At 43.2% G+C, this 20,806-nt stretch overlaps 1 protein-coding gene across 2 annotated transcripts in view; it reads left to right on the top strand.

The window, feature by feature from the left end:
• Nucleotides 1–16,852, top strand: part of Scgn (secretagogin, EF-hand calcium binding protein) — a 37,872-nt gene extending 21,020 nt beyond the window's left edge. The window contains exons 7-11 of one of the 2 annotated variants that reach the window (NM_145399.1): nucleotides 3,413–3,468; nucleotides 7,481–7,526; nucleotides 8,125–8,184; nucleotides 10,562–10,630; nucleotides 16,324–16,852. In NM_145399.1, coding sequence (NP_663374.1) covers nucleotides 3,413–3,468; nucleotides 7,481–7,526; nucleotides 8,125–8,184; nucleotides 10,562–10,630; nucleotides 16,324–16,452 — 360 coding nt within the window. In that variant the 3' untranslated portion in view covers nucleotides 16,453–16,852. Of the gene's footprint in view, nucleotides 1–3,412; nucleotides 3,469–7,480; nucleotides 7,527–8,124; nucleotides 8,185–10,561; nucleotides 10,631–11,452; nucleotides 12,323–16,323 lie in introns of those variants that run through there. The other variant, XM_006516638.4, reaches the window with a different exon arrangement.
• Nucleotides 16,853–20,806: the final 3,954 nt, after the last annotated feature.

Genomic DNA, 20,806 nt, shown 5'->3' with positions numbered 1-20,806 from the left:
ATCATCTTAATTTACTTTGTCCCCTATGCCCACCTTCCAATGAATGAATTACTTAGTATCCCCACAGGAGTCATGTTTGCCTTCAGATAATTCTAGTTTGTATCATTCCCCAAGCATTAAAGGGCCCTCCGGGTCACACTCATCTGAGCATTCAGGTCTCTTCCAATATTTATTAGCCTAATGAATGGCAAGAACCTTAGGAATGACAATAGGGTGTTTCAAGGCTGTAGTGTTAAAGCCCCTCTTTCCTCAGTGGTTATACAGACCTCAAAATGTCTCAGAAGATGCTCTTTCCCACTGAGGGATGTCACTTTGAGGGATGTTTCTCCTGTGGTTAAATTTGACCTGGTAAATCAGTTCATGAAAACTTGTGAGTTCTGTCCCTGACAAATGTTTGGGGAGGAGTTGCAAAAAAGAGATGAAATAGTCCCTGCCTCAGTCTTCAAACCTTGGTTAGGAGAAAACTAGAGAGACAGGAGAAAGGACCAAAAGCTCCCTGGTCATTCATGTCATTTCCATGGTGAATGTCACCAGCACAAAGCATCAACCTGTAAGAGGCGTTGAGTTCAAGCTGCCTGCCTATCCTTTAGTGCCAGTGGTACCTACTCGGGAGTTTAGGAAGCTGTCTACCTGCCGAGGGCTGAGATTCCCTAGGAGTGAATCACGTTTCTGATGCTTTAATGACTTCTTATTGAGCAATGAACACAAATCACCACAAAGCCACACTGAAGATTTTCTTTCGAGGTTTAGTATGAAATGCTTTACTTAAGAGCTGTAACCTACCAGATGAATTCAAATCGCCCCTAATGAGGATGGCTGCAGTTGACAGCTGTGGGAAGCATGGCTAACAGATGAGCTGAGAGTGAACAGCCAGTCAAAAGAGACAGGCTCAGACATGCAGACCATGTCCTGTCCCAATACTAATTAACGTTCTAAAGGAGGAAGGGAGGGAAGGATGCTACCAGCTCCAGGCAGGAGGAGAGACTGTGTATCTAGATACGATATCATTAGGTGGTATTTAATCTCGTTAAGTAGAAGCTAATGACTCTGGGAGTCACTAGGATAAAACAGCAACTGAAATTCCAACACTTGGGCAGAGAAAACTCTATGGAGTTAAGCTGGCCTTATGACTGGTATGAAGTCCGTACAGTCCAAGGCCTGGCTGGACTCATATGTGGGATATTTTCTCTTTCTATGTCTGCTCTCCACATGCTGATGATGCTAACCAGTTTTAAATGCAAGAGAATGCCTGAAAGCCCCCGCTTCTTTCTCTGACTCAAACCATTCTTTTGAGCTTCTCAGATGAGCACACTGTGGGTATGTGTGTCCACTTTCACACCCAGCATCTCAAATCCAGCAGGTCCACAGTTGACATTCTGACTGTCTCACAGACTTGCTCTATGGGCGGCTTCCTTCATTTTGATTGACGCATCAGGACAATCAGTCTTGATGCCTTCCTTCTCTGCCACTCTAATTAGCAAATCCTATTGACTGCTACATGTCACTCTAACTAAATCTTTGAAGCCCAGTAATATGTTAAAGGAAAGAGGTTTATTTAGCTGATAGTTAGGGAGGCTCCTGGTGAGGAAGTCATGGCAGGTGCTTCCTGATGGCAAAAGTGTATATGAGCCATAACAGAGTGACCAGAAGCAGAAGGACATTCGAAGGCCATGCTTAGTTGGCTCACAGCAAGTCATTGCTCTTGGAATCAAGTCACACAAGACCTCCAAGTCTTACCAAGTCCCTCCAAATGAGCTAACCAACTCTGCCTGGGTGCCACCTCTTAAACTTTCCCCCACTCAACACTGGCCTACCTGGACATCATTCCCTGGAGACTAAGCTTCCAGCATGTATTCTTTTAGGGGAAACTCACAAAATAGCAACTATATTCAAATTGCATCATGAATCTGGCCATTCCCAGCAGGTTCTAAGCCACAAGGATAGGTAACTGAAGAGGTTTCATTATCTCCACTCTTACCTTCTGCACTCTGTTGAACACAGCAGCCTGCGATCCTGTTCCATTGTAGCCGGATCACAGCTGAGATTAAACCTTCCAATGACTAATGTCTTTCAGAGAAAATGACAGTGTTACCACCTGCTTACTGACCAAGCCACCAGTCATCTCAATTTATCTCCTTTTATCCACTTCCACCTATCACGTCATAGACTTTTCCTGAAGAGAGAAAACACATGTCCATTTCCCTTTTTCAGAAAGGGAAGCCACAGGAGGCCAAAGTGAACCAATGAGATTTTACATGAACAGAGTAGCGGTGAGGGGCTCCTGTGGAGGAGGAGGGATGACTCAAAGGCAGCTGCATCGCTGAGAAGGCCGCTCCAACATCGGTTGTGATTCACAAAAGCCGCCTTCCTGGAGCTCTCTGAGAATGTCTCCTCTGCAGCTTGGTTGGTGTCCACTTCTTCCCGGCAGCTTGGCTGCTCTGAGAGTCTCTAGGTGGCTCTGCTGGTCTGAGAGTGCCTCTCAGCACTCCCACTGCTTATAGAAACTGGACATGTCTAGAAAAATCTAGTCGGTTTCAGGGACTTTCTGAAACTATTGAGTTGTTACTTCCTGAGTTTTAAGGAGCTCCCTTCCAGGGTGGAAGGTTAAATCTCGGAGGGCATTGCTACGTAACACACCTTCCACCCCGTGGGAGACAAGGCCCCTTTGTTGTCCATAGCTATGCATGCCAGGCTAGCTGGCTGTACAGCCCTTAGGATTCTCCCATGTCTGCTGCTTCCCATGCCTGGATGAGCACCAGGGTTACAGACGTACTCCCAGCCGGGCTTTGACAAGGGTGCTGGGAGCGAGTTCAGTCTCAGTACTTGTAGAACAGGTACTTTGCCACATGAGCTCTCCAACTCTGACTTGAAGTAAATCTCGAAGCCAGCGTTCATATGGGTGGGGGCCTAACTGACCATACTCTCCACTTCTCCCTCATGCACTTCTCAGTCTAGGAAGTTTTCCTTTCCAGTTCGCTCAGCAATAGTCAGGCCCATGTCTTCCTAGATGAGGTTTCTACTTGCTTAGGGCTCAATTTTGTTTTCTCTTAAGACAGAACCCCTGCAATAATGACATCACAAAGGATGATATACAGGCCATCCTCAAAGTCTGTGTCATTATCTGACTAGATATAGTATTTATATTTTGTCCTCTGCTCTGCTCAGTGAGACATCATCTATAAGAGCCCCTCACTGAAGACTTGGTTGCTAAGATGCCATAGGTGAATATAAGGTATTTAAAACCCTGTGATCACAGGTGGTGGTAATGCACACTGTTAATCCCAGCTCTCGGGAGGCAAAGGCAGGTGGAATTCTATGAGTTTGAGGCCGAAACTCTGTCTTGAAAAACAAATAAAATAAAGAACTTCTGGTCTGTGCATTTGTCACATCCACGTTCCTTTCTGCCTTTTAGATGAAGATCTTTGACAAAAATAAAGATGGACGTTTGGATCTTAATGACTTGGCAAGGTGAGTGATGCAGAAAAGTGGCAAACTCAGAAGTTCCTGTGTCAGGGTCTGATGGTAACACACACCTCCTTTGAAATCTGAGAGCCACTCTTGCCTGGGGTCTAAGAGTCCAGGTTCATCTTATTAAACCCTCTGTAGTGCTTTTGAATCACTCTGGGTAGCAGATTCTTTCATGAAGATAATCAAAGCTCCATCCTGCCTAAATGCACAATGCATATATTATATTATAGCATAGTATATATATTAAGAATTCATGAATGGGTCATTGGTGGATTTTGCCCTCAGAGGCTAGGCACTCATAGTCTCACATTGGGATTCCCCTCTAAATCCAAAATCTAACAAAACAAAAGCAATAATGATGATAGTGATAAGAAAATAATGATAAATAAATGAAAGAATCTTGAAGCTATTCACTGACTTTGGGAATGTTAAATTGTTATTTCAGAGCAGTAGTAAAAACTGATTGAATTTTAGTAGAGCCAACTCTCTGCTGGCCTTTGAGGGTTGACTACCCTCAGTGGTGCCTGAAGGTTAATGGAGGAGAGGGGAGGATAAGAATGGGAGCAACATAGTCCATGAGTCTGTGAGGTGACTTGGGATTGATGGTTGCTATATGTATCGTTATGTAGCTTTCCGTTACTATAATGAAAGGTCAGAGACAGGCTAAGTTATATAGAGAAAACATTTAATTATTTCACTGTTTCAGAAGCTGAATATCAAAAAAGCACAATGTAACTTCTAGAAAGAATTTCTTGACTGTGTCACACCATGGTGGAAACATTTAGGGATTGTGCATCTCTTGCCGGTGTGGTCCTCCACCCGTTTCTTGTTCTTGATATTCTGAATCCATGGCCTTTGCCTGTTCGAGGCTCAGCCCCTGGTCCTGAAGGTTGTCTGTGAATAGACACACTAGGAAGACTCTTGTCAGTCCTGGCCATAATATTGAGTTAGATACGCTAGATGGATTTCCATGTTTCCTAGGACCAGTTGCATTCCTACTTGACTCTCCCCAGGACCTTCATCTGAATTTTGGCCACTTTGATGAAAAAAGGGACACTGAGAGACCAGTCAAAGAAGAGTAAAGTGTTTCTCTCCACAGAGTCCAGCAAGGGACCTCAACTCCACAGTCCTGTTTCTGCTCCCTCTATCTCACATGCTTTTTTCTTGAGCACTTGATTCAGAATTCCCTCTCCATCCTGAGCAGAGCCAGGAAGATTTGAGATTCACTCCTCAGAAGAAAAGTCAGTGTCTGGAAGATTCACTGAAATCAGGACAGTATGGGTGACAACAAGAGCTTTTAGTCTCATTGTTCCCTCCTCTGAAGTCTGCCTAGTCTCAGCTTTCCATACAAATAGAAACAGAAAAGGTAGCTCGGCACTAGAGTGTCTCAGTGCTCAGCATGTATAAGTCTGTAAGTTCAGTTACACACATACACACTCGCATGTGCACTCACATACACACACGGATAGAGGTAGAGAGAAATATGAATATAAGTGGAGTTATGCATGTGTTTTTCCGGTCCAGTGATGTCACTTGCAATAATGTTTTGAAAGGTGAGGCTGTGACTGACCCAAGAATCTCTTGTTGTAGCTGGATAGTCCACTGTACATATGCCATATTTTGCCTCTTTATCAGCTGACACACACTTGGGCTGTTTCTACTCTTCAGATACTATGAACAGTACTGCTGGGTGAGTGTGGCCAGCCTTTCCCCTTGGTTATATTCTTAGAAGTAGAATTTTGGTTCGTATGGTAATTCTATATTTAACTTTCCGTGACAGTTCCAAATAGAAACACTAGTCTTTGTACTGCATTGATGGTTGGAGACTTGTAATTTTTAAAAGTGTGGAGTCCTCTGTCCTTGTTCTTTTTAAAGATTTTTCTAGCTCTTCTGGTCCCATTTGCATATCTTGGTATAATTTTAGGATTAGATAGTCAGTTTCTGCATAACGGCAACTCAGATTTCCATGGACTTTGTTCTGAATTTGCTGTTTAAATTGAGAAATATTGTCAACCTAACAACGTTGTCTTCAAATTTACAAACAACAGTTGTCTTTACATCTTTTGAGGCCTTTAGTTTCTCTAGAAGATACTTTGGAGTTTTCAGTCTATAAGTTGAGCTTATTCTTGTTCCATTTATTTTCAATTATTTGATTTTTTTTTGGATGAGGTCATATATGGAATGGTACATTAAATTCTGCCTTAGTTTTTTTTTTTTTTCCCCTGTTGCTGTGATAGAACACCAAGACCAAAAGCAATGTAAGCAGTTATTTTGGCTTGCAGTTCCAAAGAGATAGACTCTAGACTGACCGGGAAAGCATGGCAAGCAGGAACAGGAAGCTGCCTGATCACACCTTCATCTACACTCAGGAAGCAGTGAGAGAGGACAGGAAATGTGGTGAGGCTACAAGATCCTCTAAACATTCCTTCAGTGATGGATGTCCTCTGTCAAGGCTGCACCTAAAGAGGTTCTGTAGCAAACCCCAAACAGCATCAGTAACAGGGGACCAAGTGCTCACACACACGCGTCCATGGAGGGGCATTTCTTACTCAAATCATCGTAGTTCTGTTTTATTTTCTTTCTTTCCTCTCCTTCCCTCTCTCCCTCCTTCCCTCCCTCTCTCTCTCTCCTTCCCTCCCTCTCTCCCTCTCTGCTTTTCTTTTCTCCCTTCTCATTCATCTCTCACTCCTTTTCCTTCCATTTCTTTTTGATTTGATGCAGAGTCTCTGTGGTCCAGGCAGGGCTAGCCTCATAGTCACGCTACTCCTGCCTCAGCCTCCAGACTGCCGCAACCACAGTCATGTGATTTTGCTTTGGACATTTCTAGTGTACAGAAGTGCAGTTGAGTGTTCTGTACAGATTGAATCTCTTATAGCTGTGCTGGTCTTATTAGCCTGAATAGGTTTGTGTTTGGGTTTTTGGAGTTTGTTGATATTATGCCACTTGCAAATGGCAATAGCCTGTTTTATCCTTTACGCTTCACTAATTTTTCTCTTCTAATGGAGCTGTTATCACCCACGCACTTAATGCAGTTACTGATGAGGTCAGGATTTATGTTTGCTGTCTCTCCACTCTTCAATGGACCAGTTTCTGCCTGGTGTCCTCTCATTTCAGACTGAGGACTGTTTGTTTGCTTTTCCATGCAGGTAATACATTTGTGGGTGATGATGCCTTTGTTGTTCATTTGTTTGGTGGCATTTCTGAACTAGTTCCATGCACTCTATTCTTGTCATCGTGTGTATCCACTCCGGTCTCTTCTTGGGTAGCTCAATGGTCAATTCACGGCTGGAAAGAGGCAGTTTGGGTTTTTTACAGATGAAGTGGGAGCTGAGCATAGAGGCCTTGCCCATGCTAGGCTACTCCTCAACCACTAAGTCACAGTCTCAGGCAAAGGCTTCCTTAAATGGTTGGTTCAGTGACTTCCAAATCTCTCCTCAGGAGCTCAGTGTACAGGCAGGAAAACAAAATGCTCCAACCTTTCTTGTTCTTACCAAGATGGCTGGCTTTTCTGTTTGGCTTTTGTTTTCTTTTGGTTCCTTCAGACAATACCTTTGAAGCCCAGGTTGTTTCAAACTGAGAAGTCTCCTGCCTCAGTGTCCAGAGCGTGGGACCTACAGACCTGCATCATCAATCCATGCTGATTCTTCCTTTTTCACAGAATGAGCCCTTTCCAGACTGCCAACACCTTTAAGTTCTGCAAACTTTGCTCTGACCATTCTGTCCAGTTTCCTTGTTGCTTTTGTGGGAAGAACTTTCAGAACAGTCTATGGTTTCCCATCAGGAAAGGTCTTTAAATTTTTTTATAGTGAAGGCTAATCTCTAGGAAAGGTTGCCCATCACTCTCCTTGCATTAGTCACTTAGGGATGCCCACATTTCAAGTACCTATGCAGATAGATCATCAGGATAATGTGGAAACCATCAGCCTTTTCCTCTCTCTCCAAGCTGTGCATTTGCTGACTGATGGGAAAGCTTACAGAGGGTCATACGTGTTCTATTCTTTTTCCCATTTAGGATTCTGGCGCTCCAGGAAAACTTCCTTCTTCAGTTTAAAATGGATGTAAGTGGTGATATTTCTCTTTGGGTTTCTGCTACCCATGTTTCTTTATGTATATGGAAAAAAGAAAGAATGGTAAATTGTTTATTTCTTTTGTCATTATGATAAATGCCTGGTTAAAGAAAGCAAAGGGAGGAAAGATTTATATTGGCTCACAGTTATAGAGATACAGTCCATGCTGACCAACGTGGTTGGGCAGGAGCTGCTTGTAGCTGTGGACATGGGAGCTTGCTTACCTCTGAGTGAACAGGAAGCACAGGCCCAGTAGGAAGTCGGGCTGTGCTGTAAAATCTAAAGACTTACTACTTGGTGACTCAATTTCTGCATCAAGGCCCCATCTCCTAACAGTTTTACATCCTCCCAAAACAGTCCTACCAGCAGCTAACTGCAAACACAGGAGCCTGTGGGGGGCATTTCCTCTTCAAACTATAACAAAAGACATCCACTTGTCTTAACTCTTTTAGAGGCTCCCACAGCTCAAGGTAGAGTCAACTTTAAGGATTGTTGTTTCAAGGTTTATACAGATTACCCAGCAGCCGGTGGAGTTACACACCAGTGGCTATGCGTTGCTGGACTGACATAATGTTTTCTTCACACCCAGGCTTCTTCTACTGAAGAAAGGAAGAGGGACTTTGAGAAAATCTTTGCCCATTACGATGTTGTAAGTCATTTTCACCCTGTGAAGCCATCTTTAGGTAGAAAGCTCAGTTTGTTCCTGTGTGACACCACTGTACTGACAAGGTCTAAACTGAGACAATGAATTGCAGTCCCTTGTATGTATAACTATATAACTTCAGATGATCAGGTAAAGAATGAGCAAAACTGATTTATAATTAAACAGGGATGAACTCCTAATGCTTTTTTTTTTGCCTCATAAAAATATGAGAAAGATTCTTTTTGAAGGCAAGACATCCATTTATTGTCTGTGCAAAAAGAAATGAACAAACAGAAAAATCCCCCCAATCCAACTAAAGGACTGAGGCACAGTCATGCCCGCCTGATGGAACATAGCTTCTCTTATAGAGTGAGTGACAGCCATTCTTCATGTGGGAACAATCACTCTAAAACAGTAAATGGTACAGGGCTGGCTTTCTAGACATGAAGGTGGGATAATGTGAGAAAGAAGAAAAATGAGCAAAGAGGTGGGAAAGGTCTAAGAACCCTCTCCAGGAATGCCAGACTGCATTCTGAACAGAAGCACTGAGCCAGGACAAGGCAGCACCTAGCTATTTACACCATGTCCATCACCCAGCTTTCCATCTGGGCTTGTCAGCCCTGCGGGCTGGGGTAGTAGGTACCTCAACTGTTTTATTCTCCCTGCCTTCTCCAGACCCCACCTGTAAAGATAGGGTTAGGCTAAGAGTGGATTGGATGAACTGCAGGGAAGGAAATGGAGAGAAGCCTGAGGAAAAAGAGGTCCAGTGACAGGACCAAAGTGGGATCCAGCTAAAGGGGAGGACCCAAGGCCTGACACTATTTCTGAGGCTATGGAGCTCTCACAAAAAGGGACCTATCATGACTGCCCTCCGAAAGACCCAACAAGCAGCTGAAAGAGTCAGATGCAGATATTTGTACCCAACCAATGGACAGAAGCTGCTGCTCCCTGTGGTTGAATTAGGGAAAAATCTAGAAGAAGCTGAGGAGGAGGGCAACCCTGTAAGAGGACCAGCAGTCTCAATTAACCTGGACCCCCAAGACCTCTCAGACACTGGACTACCAATCAGGCAGGATACACCTGCTGATATGAGTCCCCTAACACACATACAATAGAGGACTGTTGGGTTCAGTTAGAGACGATGCACCTAACCCTCAAGAGACTGGAGGCCCCAGGGAGTTTAGAGGTCAGATGGGGTGGAGAGTAGGGAGTGGGGACATCCTCGTGGAGTCATAGGGGTGGAGAGGAGGTATGGGATGGGGAACAGTTAGAGGGTAGACTGGGGGAGGAATAAAATCGTGACTGTAAAATAAATAAATAAATAAATAAATTAACAACAACAACAGCAACAAAAGAATGGATCTGAAGGAACTGTGTTAGCTAAGTGAACTCCATTAGCTTTTTCAGAAGAGTTCAGGATGAGGCAGAACTGTTAGAGAGTCCCCAGAGCTCTGGCTTTCCCCGAATAAAGCCTCATGTGGTTTGCAACAAGCTCGGTCTATCGTGAGTTCTTGGGTGTCCGCTATTGTCCTGAGGCCTGAGCGAGGGGCTCCTTTCGGAGTCTTTCAGGGAGGGGCTAGAGCAATACCTTGGTGGTTAACAGAAATAGCTGCTCCTCTGAAAGACCCAGGTTCAATTCCCAGCACCCACATGGCAACCCACAAATGTCTGTAGCTCTTGTTCTAGTGGATCTGACACCCTCTTTCAGCCATGAGAGACACAAGGCACACAAACAGTGCACAGAAATATAGGCAGACAAAACACCCATGCACATAAAATAAAAATAAATACAGGCTTAAAAACATTGTGAGGTACAGACATTATTATCTCAGACATGTTAAAATGTCTGTCCTTCATTTTACTTTCATGCTGACAATAGATTACAGAATGAGTAGGAAGAAAACATCTTATATACACACAAAAAATGTTTCATATATTGATTCAATATAGTGGCCTTTTACTTAAAATTTACACTTTCAGCAATCACTAAATGATTGTTCAGTCATAAAGCAAACATTTTAAATGTTCAGCCTGTCCCTTTAAGGGCCACTGCTGTGCAGTTCAATTCCCAGCACTCACATGGTTAACTAACACCCCAACAGAAGCCTACATTGGGGAAGCAGCTGTCAGTAAGTTTAGTGTCAGTGCTATTTGCTGAGGAGTGCAGAGCAGTGCTGATTTGGGGGCAGGAAGCTATTGATGAAGGATTCTTTTCATTCCTGCGGGGCACTCATAGCCCATGAGACTAAAACACCGAGCATTCCATTTCTAAATTGTTTGGCAGTTACAAATGAACACTGACTGGCTGATTTGTCAAATTTATTATTTAGCTTTTCAAATTAAGAAAATGATATTTAAGTGGTTGGATCTTTGTGTCTTTCAGAGTAAAACTGGAGCCCTGGAAGGCCCAGAAGTGGATGGATTTGTCAAAGATATGATGGAGCTGGTCCAGGTGAGTTCATGAGGCTGGAAGGGTTATTCCCATCATGCATCGGGGTTGACATTGTGACAAATTGCATTATTTCTGAGAACGAGTGAGGCTGAAGATTAATACTGGAGAGAAAGGTCTGGAGGCATTTCCATTTTATAACCATTGATATTCTATGAGACTCAACAAATTTCTTTTGTTTTCTTTAGGTCACATGGGTTAAAATAATGCATAATCAACACAGAAGTGTCTTTTAACCATCATTTTAAAGTCATTTGCTTTACCCAAATAGCCCAGTGTTAGTGTATTTTGCTGTTTTATTTTCCAGCTTCCCCATGTCTTTTCTCCCCTTTACTCACCTCTCTCAGACTTGTTTACTACAATAACTACAATTCTAAATTTAATTTCATCTAACCTTTTTTTTTCATCAAGGTTTTTTTGAACATCTAGTCTAGGATGGGCACTTCCTGTTATGGTATAGCTGAGGCTTGGGCTGAGATGATTTAGGCTTTCATTTTCTGTAGGCTTGACAATGTTTTTAAAAAGGCAGTCTCCTTCTTTTAAACTTTATTCTCTGTACTGGCTGATAATCTCCTTAGGAAGACAATTCCAGCTTCTCTTTCTCCAGGGAACAGTGGATTTAGTAGCCTTTGTACTCAAAGATTACTTTGAAGTACATTATTAGATGCACAATGATTGCATCCTGGCTGTCCCAGACAACAACAAATTAGAGTAACAGTTATTAATTATTAATTATGTTAAGTCTCAGAATAATTTGCATATATGATTAAGGCTAGGAAACCTTGCAGCAGGAAAAAGCCCAGTTACTATTTTTTTTTTGCACAGAGCTCCAGGGAGTTGACATTCTGTGACTGAGGAGACAAAGGCACAGTTCTGTCTGACATCCATTCCAGATCACTGCCACATCTTCTGTGGCTCCCAAGTTATTTTCCTCCTCCCAGTGATTCCTCAACTGCCCTTCCCTTTGCTCTGTAGCTCTAGCTGCTCTCCCCCTTGTCTTCTGACTCCCATTGAAATAACACAGGCATTTCCCCACCAAAATAAATGACAGATATTTGTGTGGTGTTTCCTTTAGAAATGATAGCTAAAGGACAATCTATATCGTCCACTACCTCTTCTATAGCTTAAGTAATAGAAACAAAGAAATCATCTCTGGGATATTAAAGTTTCATGGCAGATGGATCGGCCAAATTTGAGTTTTAGTTTGCTCTGATGGACTCAAAAACTAGGCTTATTGCCTAGTTTCCTGTGTGTCAAAGAACCAGGGTCCTGACTGAGCATAGACCCGGGGCTTCCATAATCAGGCAAGGAGCTTGATCTGGTATTCCTCCATGGTCTCCACACAGAGGAGAGCATCCCATGTGCAAGTCAACTAGAGCTATTCTGAAATCCTCTCCTGTGTAGAACTTGGAAAGCACTCTCCAGACACTACGTAAAGGACAACATTTAGTTGGGGCTGGCTTAGAGTTTCAGAGGTCTAGTCCATTATCATAGTGGTAGGAAGCATGGCAGCATGTAGGCAGGCATGATGCTAGAGGAGCTGAGAGTTCTGTATCTTTATCCCAAGGCAGCCAAGAGAGCATTTTTTTCATAGGCAGTGAAGAAGAGACTCTCTTCCACACTGGATGGAGCTTGAACACAGGTCCTCAAAGCTCACCCCCACAGTGATGAATTTCCTCCAACAAGGTCATACCTACTCCAAATAAGCCTCGCCTCCTAATAGAGCCACTCCCCATGGGCCAAGTGTATCCAAACCACCACACTCAGTGTCTGACCCTCCTTCTCCCACATCATCTGTCATCTGTTCTTCTCTTCATCCTTTGCTTGAAAATTTGTCCTCTGATGAGACATATAACATAATAGACAGTGCATTGTCCCATTGGGGATCAGCTATCTATGACTTGATGTCCATGGACAAGTTTCTCAAGCCTGCTGTTGCCTGACCCATCACCCACAAGAAGTGTCCAGTGAGACCTGCCTCCCAAGGATGGGTGGTAACAAGAGATGCTGTAGACAGCTACCACTGTCCCTGAAGACAAAATTACCCTCCAACGTAACAGTCTTAGTTATTGTTTTAGAACAAATTGGCCATCATAATTCGAGTGCATTACTGAGCTGGAAAAATATAAAAATATAGGAGGGAGTTTCCCAAAGGAATCTTCACTTAGTGGATGACCACACCATTCAGGGTACTCTTGTTTGAAATACTAGTGTGCCAGAGGTATAAAAGAGACTGTCAAAGACAGGATGGCTGTGTCAAAGGGCAAGTAACTCACTATAATTTTAAAGCATTTGCTTCCTTTTCTGATTTCTAAATTATCTCCGCATATAAAAATGTTGAAGAGCTGGAGACACAGCACAGCAATTAAGAGCACTTTTTGTTCTTGGAGAGGACCAGCATCCATACTGGGTGGCTCACAACTACCCTACCACCTGTAACTCCAGCTCCAGGGGATATGATACCCTCTCTGTACTCCTTGGACACTGTGCATATTTACACACACACACACACACACACACACACACACACACACACACACAGTCTCTCTGTCTCTATCTCTCATGTATACCACACATATATACAAACACACACACACACACACACTAACACACATATATATACACAAGTAAAATTGATTAAATCTTTACAAGCTATTAAAATTATCAAAAATAAAATAAAGCAAAATTTAAGAAGCCAAGGAGAATAGAAGCTGAGAATTCTAGTCCTAGGCTGTCTATCCAGTATTCCAGGCCCAGGCTCACCACAGGCTGGCAAGGTGATCATGGGTATCGGCATCTACAGACTTCAGCTTCTTCTCATGCTTGTCTTCTATTTTGCTTGCTATGCTGGGAATTGATGGCTGGAGCTCACATGTTCCAGGCAAGTACTTTGCCACTGAGCTGAAATGCAAGCTGGTTTTTATTTATGGTTTAAAATGGAATCTCACGACATTGGCTAGGCTGACCTTAAGTTCCATGTATAGTTCAGGTCTATGATGTTCAGAACACGTATATGTAGGGTCTGTGAGCCAGGGTACCTAGTACAGAGACTTGGGCATGCTAGCTATACACTGGCTTTTGTTCTTTCAGGAAGCTGGAATGCAAAAGGGATGGGGTAGGATAAAACCCTGAAGATGACATTGAGGAATGGGGTAACTCATACATAAACCCACAGACAGGACCAAGTACCCGCTATGGGTATGCATGGGGCTCAGAGGGTCGGTCTCAAAATACCCCAACTCCAAGGCTGATGAGAAGCAGATCATTAGTTTTTAGCCAGTTGTACTGAGGCTGGTTTCAGGTGGTCCTTGGAGGTAGATGAGAGAAAAAGGTCTATATTTAAAATGAAAGCAGCTGATATGATGCTGGCTGCCTGCTTGAGTCAGCGTTCTGACTCTGACTCAAAGACACCTGCATGACAGTAGGTAGGTTAGACAGCCTCTCTGGGTTGTACTTTACTCACATATAATTAAGTATGAAACTGGATCGAACCGCCTATGTTTGTTCTGAATATTTGTGCTGATGTCTATAGAGTCCCTAAAACAGAAATCTAAGTGTGTGTTACTGACTTGCTACTAAGACAGTCCTAAAGGCAGAGGTCCCATGGCTTCTGTGTGATCCAGAGATCTTTTAAAGAGTGATATCCAGCTGTCCTATCTCATGATGAGATGCCCCGAATGAAAGATAACTTAGATGATCCAGTGGGGTTTCTCTTACAGCCTCTCTTCCTCCTTCTCACCATTCAAATACTCCAATATTTCTCACTTATTTGAAAGAAATAATTATTCTGAAATAAAATACGTTATTCTTCAATTAGGAACAAAAAGTTAGAGTAATCTAAATGAAGTACAGGCTGTGGCAAATAAATCATACTTAGGTGTGAATGGCTACCGCTCCAGTCTCCTCTAAGCATCAGATTTGCCATAAGGGTACTAGAGCTTGGTATCAATTATTGCAGAAAATCTCTAGCAGTCAATTATTAAATATGTTGAAACTAGACATCCCCACTGTACATAGGTACAACAGGCAAGTTCTTTATGGCACTAGTGAAGCTTGCTGCAGACTTCCAAGTCACATTTCTTTGAGCTGCAACACACACCCACCTTCTACTAAGACCCAGGAAGTTGTAACTTTTGAGCCCAATGAAAGGAGCCTGCTAATAACACATTTCATCTCACTCTTGTAGTCTGATGATTCACCAACAGAGGTGAGTGAGGTACCCGGGCCTTCCTCCTCCCCACCCTCGCCCAGCTTGCTGCTTCTTCAACTTTTGCTGCTTGGTTCTTTCCTTCATTTAAGGTTACATTCAGGAACATATGCTGCATCTGTCTTCTTGACTGCATGCTTCCAGGTGGAGGATGCAGTGTAGTTTAGCCCTGCTGGTTGTGACTCTTGAGTCACTGAAGTGTTTTGTTTTGTTTTTGTTTGTTTGATTTTTTTTGTTATATTTTATTTTGTTTTAAGAAAGTGTGGGGCAGGGCTGGGGTGGGGGAGTGCTTCCCAGGGGCTCAAAAGTCTCTGCAGGGAAGATGCCTTTTTTTTTTTTTTTTTTTTTTTTTTTTTACTCTTAAAACTACTCAAGTAAGTAAGAATAATGGAAATAAGATCCACTTTTTGTTTGTTTGTTTGTTTGTTTGTTTGTGTTTTTGGTTTTTTTGGGGGGGGTATCAGCTTTGCAGTTTAGATTCATCCCCTTCCCCAGCTTTCTTTAGAGCTGTGTGAGGTGGTAGACCCAGGGCTCTATCAATCAGGAGACCTGGTATAAAGATGACAGCGCTCTCCCCTGGAAGAAGGCTGAGTTCTCCTGAGCCTCTTTCCTAGCCTGGGCAACGGCTGTCACTATGTCCCTCCTGGAGATTGTGAGGATGAGGTAAAGGGCTTAAGGGGGTTACTCTGCCTCTGTGGCTTGTGCAGCCCAAGAGCTTAAAATACTTCCCTGGAGCGCAGGCCCCACTGCCCCTCCTCAGTCTGGAAGTATATCTCAAATAAATTCTGTTTCTTCTGCCTTAGTTAGGGTTTTACTGCTGTGAACAGACACCATGACCAAGGCAACTCTTATAAGGACAGCATTTAATTGGGACTGGCTTACAGGTTCAGAGGTTCAGTCCATTATCCTCAAGGGAAGAGCCTGGCAGCATCCAGGCAGGCATGGCACAGGAGGAGCTACATCTTCATCTGAAGGCTGCTATAAGACTGGCTTCCAGAGATAGGATGGGGTATAAAAGCCCACATGCACCTATTCCAACAAGGTCACACCTCTGAATAGTGCCACTCCCTGGGCAAGGCATATGCAAACCACCACAACTACTTTGATTTATAATATGGAAACTGGATTTTTATTTTGTATGAACCCTTGTTAAACTAAAGGTGCTAAGCGTCCTGAAGATGGGCCATGAGGAGTCAGGGACAATGATAAAACATCTTCCCCCATCAGCATAATGTTTTCAGACTAACTGCTAATAATATTGCCAACAACAGGGGGAAGCAATGTGGAAATAAGACTTTATAAAAATGTTTGCTTACTTGGCCTAAAGGGGCAAGCTGAGAAATCAAGACACTGCTTGCAAGCATCAGGGACCTGGGTGGGGTAAGGAGGCAGTAGCTGTCCCTGGGTCCTCATGACTCATCCTCAGGGAGGGCACTGCAGGCTGGGACTGCGGCTGGCCTTCTGAATGACCATGTCCTCTTGTCCTCAGCCCAGCATCAGTGGTGTGGATCTGGATAAGTTCCGGGAGATTCTGCTTCGCCATTGCGATGTCAACAAGGATGGAAAGATCCAGAAGTCTGAGCTGGCACTGTGTCTTGGGCTAAAAATAAACCCCTGATCCCCAACTACTCTGCTCTCCACTTAAGTGTCTGTGTTCCTGCTGTGAGAAGTGTGTTTGTGCTTTGCTCTTGGGGACCCAGTTAATGGACCTTCTCCCTGACAGTTTGGTACTCTTGATGGAGGGAGTGGCCCTAGGGTGCTGCTTCCAGAGGCAGCCATGATCTTGTCCCATGGGAAGCCCCATACAGCTTCTTCCATGTTTGTTCCTTGACCTTGGTCTATCTCCTCAAGGGCCTCATTTTACCTGCTCTGTTCAACCTTCCCTATCGCCTGGTGATCCATTCTACCATCTTCTGCTTGTCCTTGAGCTTTCTGCTCAGTTAGAGTGTCACCTGTATCGTGCTGTCACATGTACAAATATGTCTTCTTGTGGAAATAAAGCTGTGGTCAAGAATAAAGATGTGTTTGAGTTTGTGTAAGCTTTGTAATGTTCAGATGGTTTTTAGGGAAAGCTTAGCAGAGGGAGAGGGGCATCATCCTGAAGCAGCTATTGGCTGCAGGGAGCTAGCAATAGTGTCAAATCGTGTGTGTGTGTGTGTGTGTGTGTGTGTGTGTGTGTTTCGCGCGTGCATGCGCGAAAGTGTGTGTTATTGGATGAGCTTCATTGTTTTATTTCTTTTTAAGGCTGTGTCTCTATGGCCAGTCAACATAGATTACTGGGTGATCACTAGGTACAGTGAGAGGTCCTGCCTCAAAACCAAAACCAAAACCAAAACCAAAACCAAAACCAAAACCAAAACCAAAACCAAAACCAAAACCAAAGCCAAAGCCAAAACAAAAAACCACGAAGGGATGGAGGAAGGCATCCATTGTTGTCCTCTGGCCTCTATGGGCACATGTACCCACAAGTGCACATACACAGAAATAAGAAGTCACCATGGTTACCGGGAAGATGGTATTATTTGCCAAGCTGATTGAGTATTCATAAATGTAAGGCACCACACAAACAGTAGGTGAGATAGTGGCAGTGGAAAGAGTGGCTTCCATCTACCATCATTATCTTGCAACCTTGCCTCCATCTTTGCTTCCAAAAACCTTGAGTGTTCTCCCCTACCCAGGAAGTGGTTCCTCATTAGTCTGGACATCAAACATTTCTCTTGGCTACGAGGCTTGACTTTGCTTGTGGTCGCCTCAGAACTCGTTTTTGAGTTTAATTCATTTATCTTTTACCCATATTTCTTATTCTCAAATTAAAAAGAATAGGGGTCTTTCCAGCTTTCTCCTTGAGGCTCGAATGTAGTCCTAGGAATTTGGGATGAGAGTATATACACGTGCCCATGCATGGCAAAGAAAAATGAAAGGACAAGAAGACTTGAATATTATCACCACAGTCATAATCACACTGTTGTGATCACAGTAGTTGATGTTGTCATCATCATCGTCATCATCGTCTCAGAATTTACTGTTTGTATTTAATTTACTTCTTTTTTAGATTGGTTCTTATTCCCCAAATTTGAAAGGCTAGTAAGGTTTTTCAGATTGCCTATGACACCTGCATTTAATGCAAGGAATCCAGGGACAGCTGGAACATGCGCTTGTGTAGAAACTACAGAAAAAGGCTCTCCATCTTCCTGAAGAATTACATTCTCAACAAAGGAGGGGCTGTGCTGAAGGTGCCATTATTATTTTTGTTTTGCAAACTATAACATTTAGGATCAAAGACAGTAAACAGATGTCTAAGGTGTCTTAGCTAGGAAGTGAGCCAGCTCACCTCTGGGTTTTGACCCAGGGCTTAAGTAGCTTCAACACAATGACTTAAACATTTTTTGCTTTCACTGAGAGGATAACTATAGCATTTTTTGAACACTAGTAATTGTCCACTATAACAGGGTCGATCATGGAGCAAGTTGAGTTACTCCACGTGCAAAGACTGAGAATCATAAGGAACAACTTTTATAATGAAGACGTTTTGAGTCAGGGATGTAATCCCAGATACTTAGGATACTGGTAGGAGGATTGCAAGTTCAAGGCCTTCCTGGGCTATGTAACAAGTTTAAGTTCTGTTGGAGAAACTTAACGCTGAAGATGTAGCTCAGTGGTAGAGCACTTGCCAAGCATATGTGAGATCCTGGGTTTTATACCAAAAAAAGAAAACAGACAAAAAACCAGCCAAACAAGAAAACCTTAATGTAATATTTAAATAAGTTAAAAGTACAAAAACACAGCATGAAAAGTGAGACAGGGTCAGTGTTCCTGATTTTTGTTTCAGGCTCTGTTAGGTAGGCTTGTCTTTGGGACACTTGCTTATTGTGAAATTTTAATTTTAGGAGGCAACTTTGCATTTTCAAATGTCTTTCTTCTTCAAAAAAGATTTGTATTTATTATTATTGTTTTTGTGTTTATATGTGTGTGTGTGAGAGAGATGGAGAGGCAGAGTGAGAGCCACACAGAAAGAGATATATAGAGAGGCATAAAACAGAGAAAGAGACAGAGAAAGAGAGATAGAGAGACACAGAGAGACACACAGAAAGAGATATATAGAAAGACATAAAAGAGAGAGAGACAGAGAGAGATAGAGACAGAGAGACAGAGATAGAGGGACACAGAGAGACAGAGAGAGGCAGGAAAACAGATAGTGAGAGACAGAGAGATAGAAAGACACACACACAGAGACACAGAGATAGAGAAACAGAAAGGGGAGAGAGAGAGAGAGAGAGAGAGAGAGAGAGAGAGAGAGAGAGAGAGTCTGTGCACATGAATGCAGTGCCCACAGCTGTCAGAAGAGGGCATCAGATTCCCTGGATGTTGAAGGTGTTAAGGCTGTCATGACGCACCTGATGTGCCTGCTAAAAACAGCTCCTTTGGTAGAGCAATCTGTGCTCTGACCGCTGAGCCATGTCTTCAGCTCCCTCAACTTGCTTGTTAGTCATCAAGTGACTAATTTGGTAAACTTCGTTGTCCCATTGCCTTGGTCTACATAAGTCTTCCAGAATTTTCTGTTTTAAGAGTTTCAGAATTTAGTCTGCCGAGAAGATACAGAAGGAAGAAGAGATTTAGGAGAGGAGAAATCAGTGGACCTTGGAGAAGCAGGAGGGCAGGCTGAGCTCCTTCCTTGCAAGTAGAACAAAAGGTACAGGCATGGCTTAGAATAGCAGAGTAAGCTCCTTGGACCCCATAGGACTGGAATTGCAGCTAGCTTTGTAAAAGAAAACTACAGAAACAGCACAGTTTTAGAGAGGCATCTTGGATGTTCCCTATTCTCATGAAGAGTCATTGTGTTCCAAGTATGACAGAGAAAGAGCAAAGAGCCAGAAGACTCAAACATCCTCATCACCACCACCATCAGCATTAGCATCATCACCATCAACAGCAGTGGCATTAGCAGCAGCAGCATCACCAACACTACCATCATCATTAGTATCATCATTGTAATCGTCAGTATCATCATCATCATCAGTAATTCCAATATCATTAGCATCTCCATACCACCACCACCACCAGTACTACCATCACCATCATTATTAGCATCACTATCATCACCAGTAGCATCAACAGCATCATTGTCACAAGCATCTATAACGTCAGCATTAGCATCATTATCATCCACAGCAGTAACGGTATCTTCATCATCATCATCTTCTTCTTCTTCATATCATTCTCATCACCTATCAAAATATAACTCCCACTTTTTTCAGTTTTGTAGAGTACAGACGGTAGAACAATTGAATGATAGAATATTGAACGCAGGGCAGTGGGGGAGTCGGTTGTGTATAATCCTTGCTTTGTATATGCAGTGTCGTTTACAAATCTGTGTCACTCTGAGTCAGCACTGTTCACTTCATGCACAATTATAGTAATCCTCGAGCAAATGTTAGTACTGTAATGATGTTGCTTTGCAGAGTGATCATCTGAGAGCCATTCTCAGCTGCTACATCAGGATCACAGCATTTGTGTAGCTCCAAATTACTCCAGAGATGGAAAAGGCAGCATTTGCTCAGTCGTCAAAGAGGGCAGCCTGCAATTAGATTATGCACGCTGTCGTCAGGGGGGCTGGCAGGCCTATTTCACATGCTGGAGGGCTGCGGGTGACCTTTAACAGATGTAGAGTCTTCACATAAAAACCCTTGAGACTGCAGCAAATAATGAACCACATTTTGTAGCCAGCTGATTCATGTTTTTGTCTCTGCTCCATAAGCGTTGGGAGGGCTTCCGAATGTCGGCCTTCAGAGCTCTTAAAGGAGTCAAGAGAGCCACACTCACTCGTGCTTGGTGATCCCAGAGGGCAACTGAACCCAATTTGCATACTTTTTTTTTTTTTTTTTTTTTTTTTTGATTTTTCAAGACAGGGTTTCTCTGTGTAGCCCTGGCTGTCCTGGAACTCAATTTGTAGACCAGGCTGGCCTCGAACTCAG

Source organism: Mus musculus, chromosome 13 (genome assembly GCF_000001635.26).
Source record: "Mus musculus strain C57BL/6J chromosome 13, GRCm38.p6 C57BL/6J".
Classification (NCBI taxonomy): Eukaryota; Metazoa; Chordata; class Mammalia; order Rodentia; family Muridae; genus Mus; species Mus musculus.
Note: the sequence above shows the minus strand (reverse complement) of the source record. Positions and strands in the feature narration are given on the sequence as shown.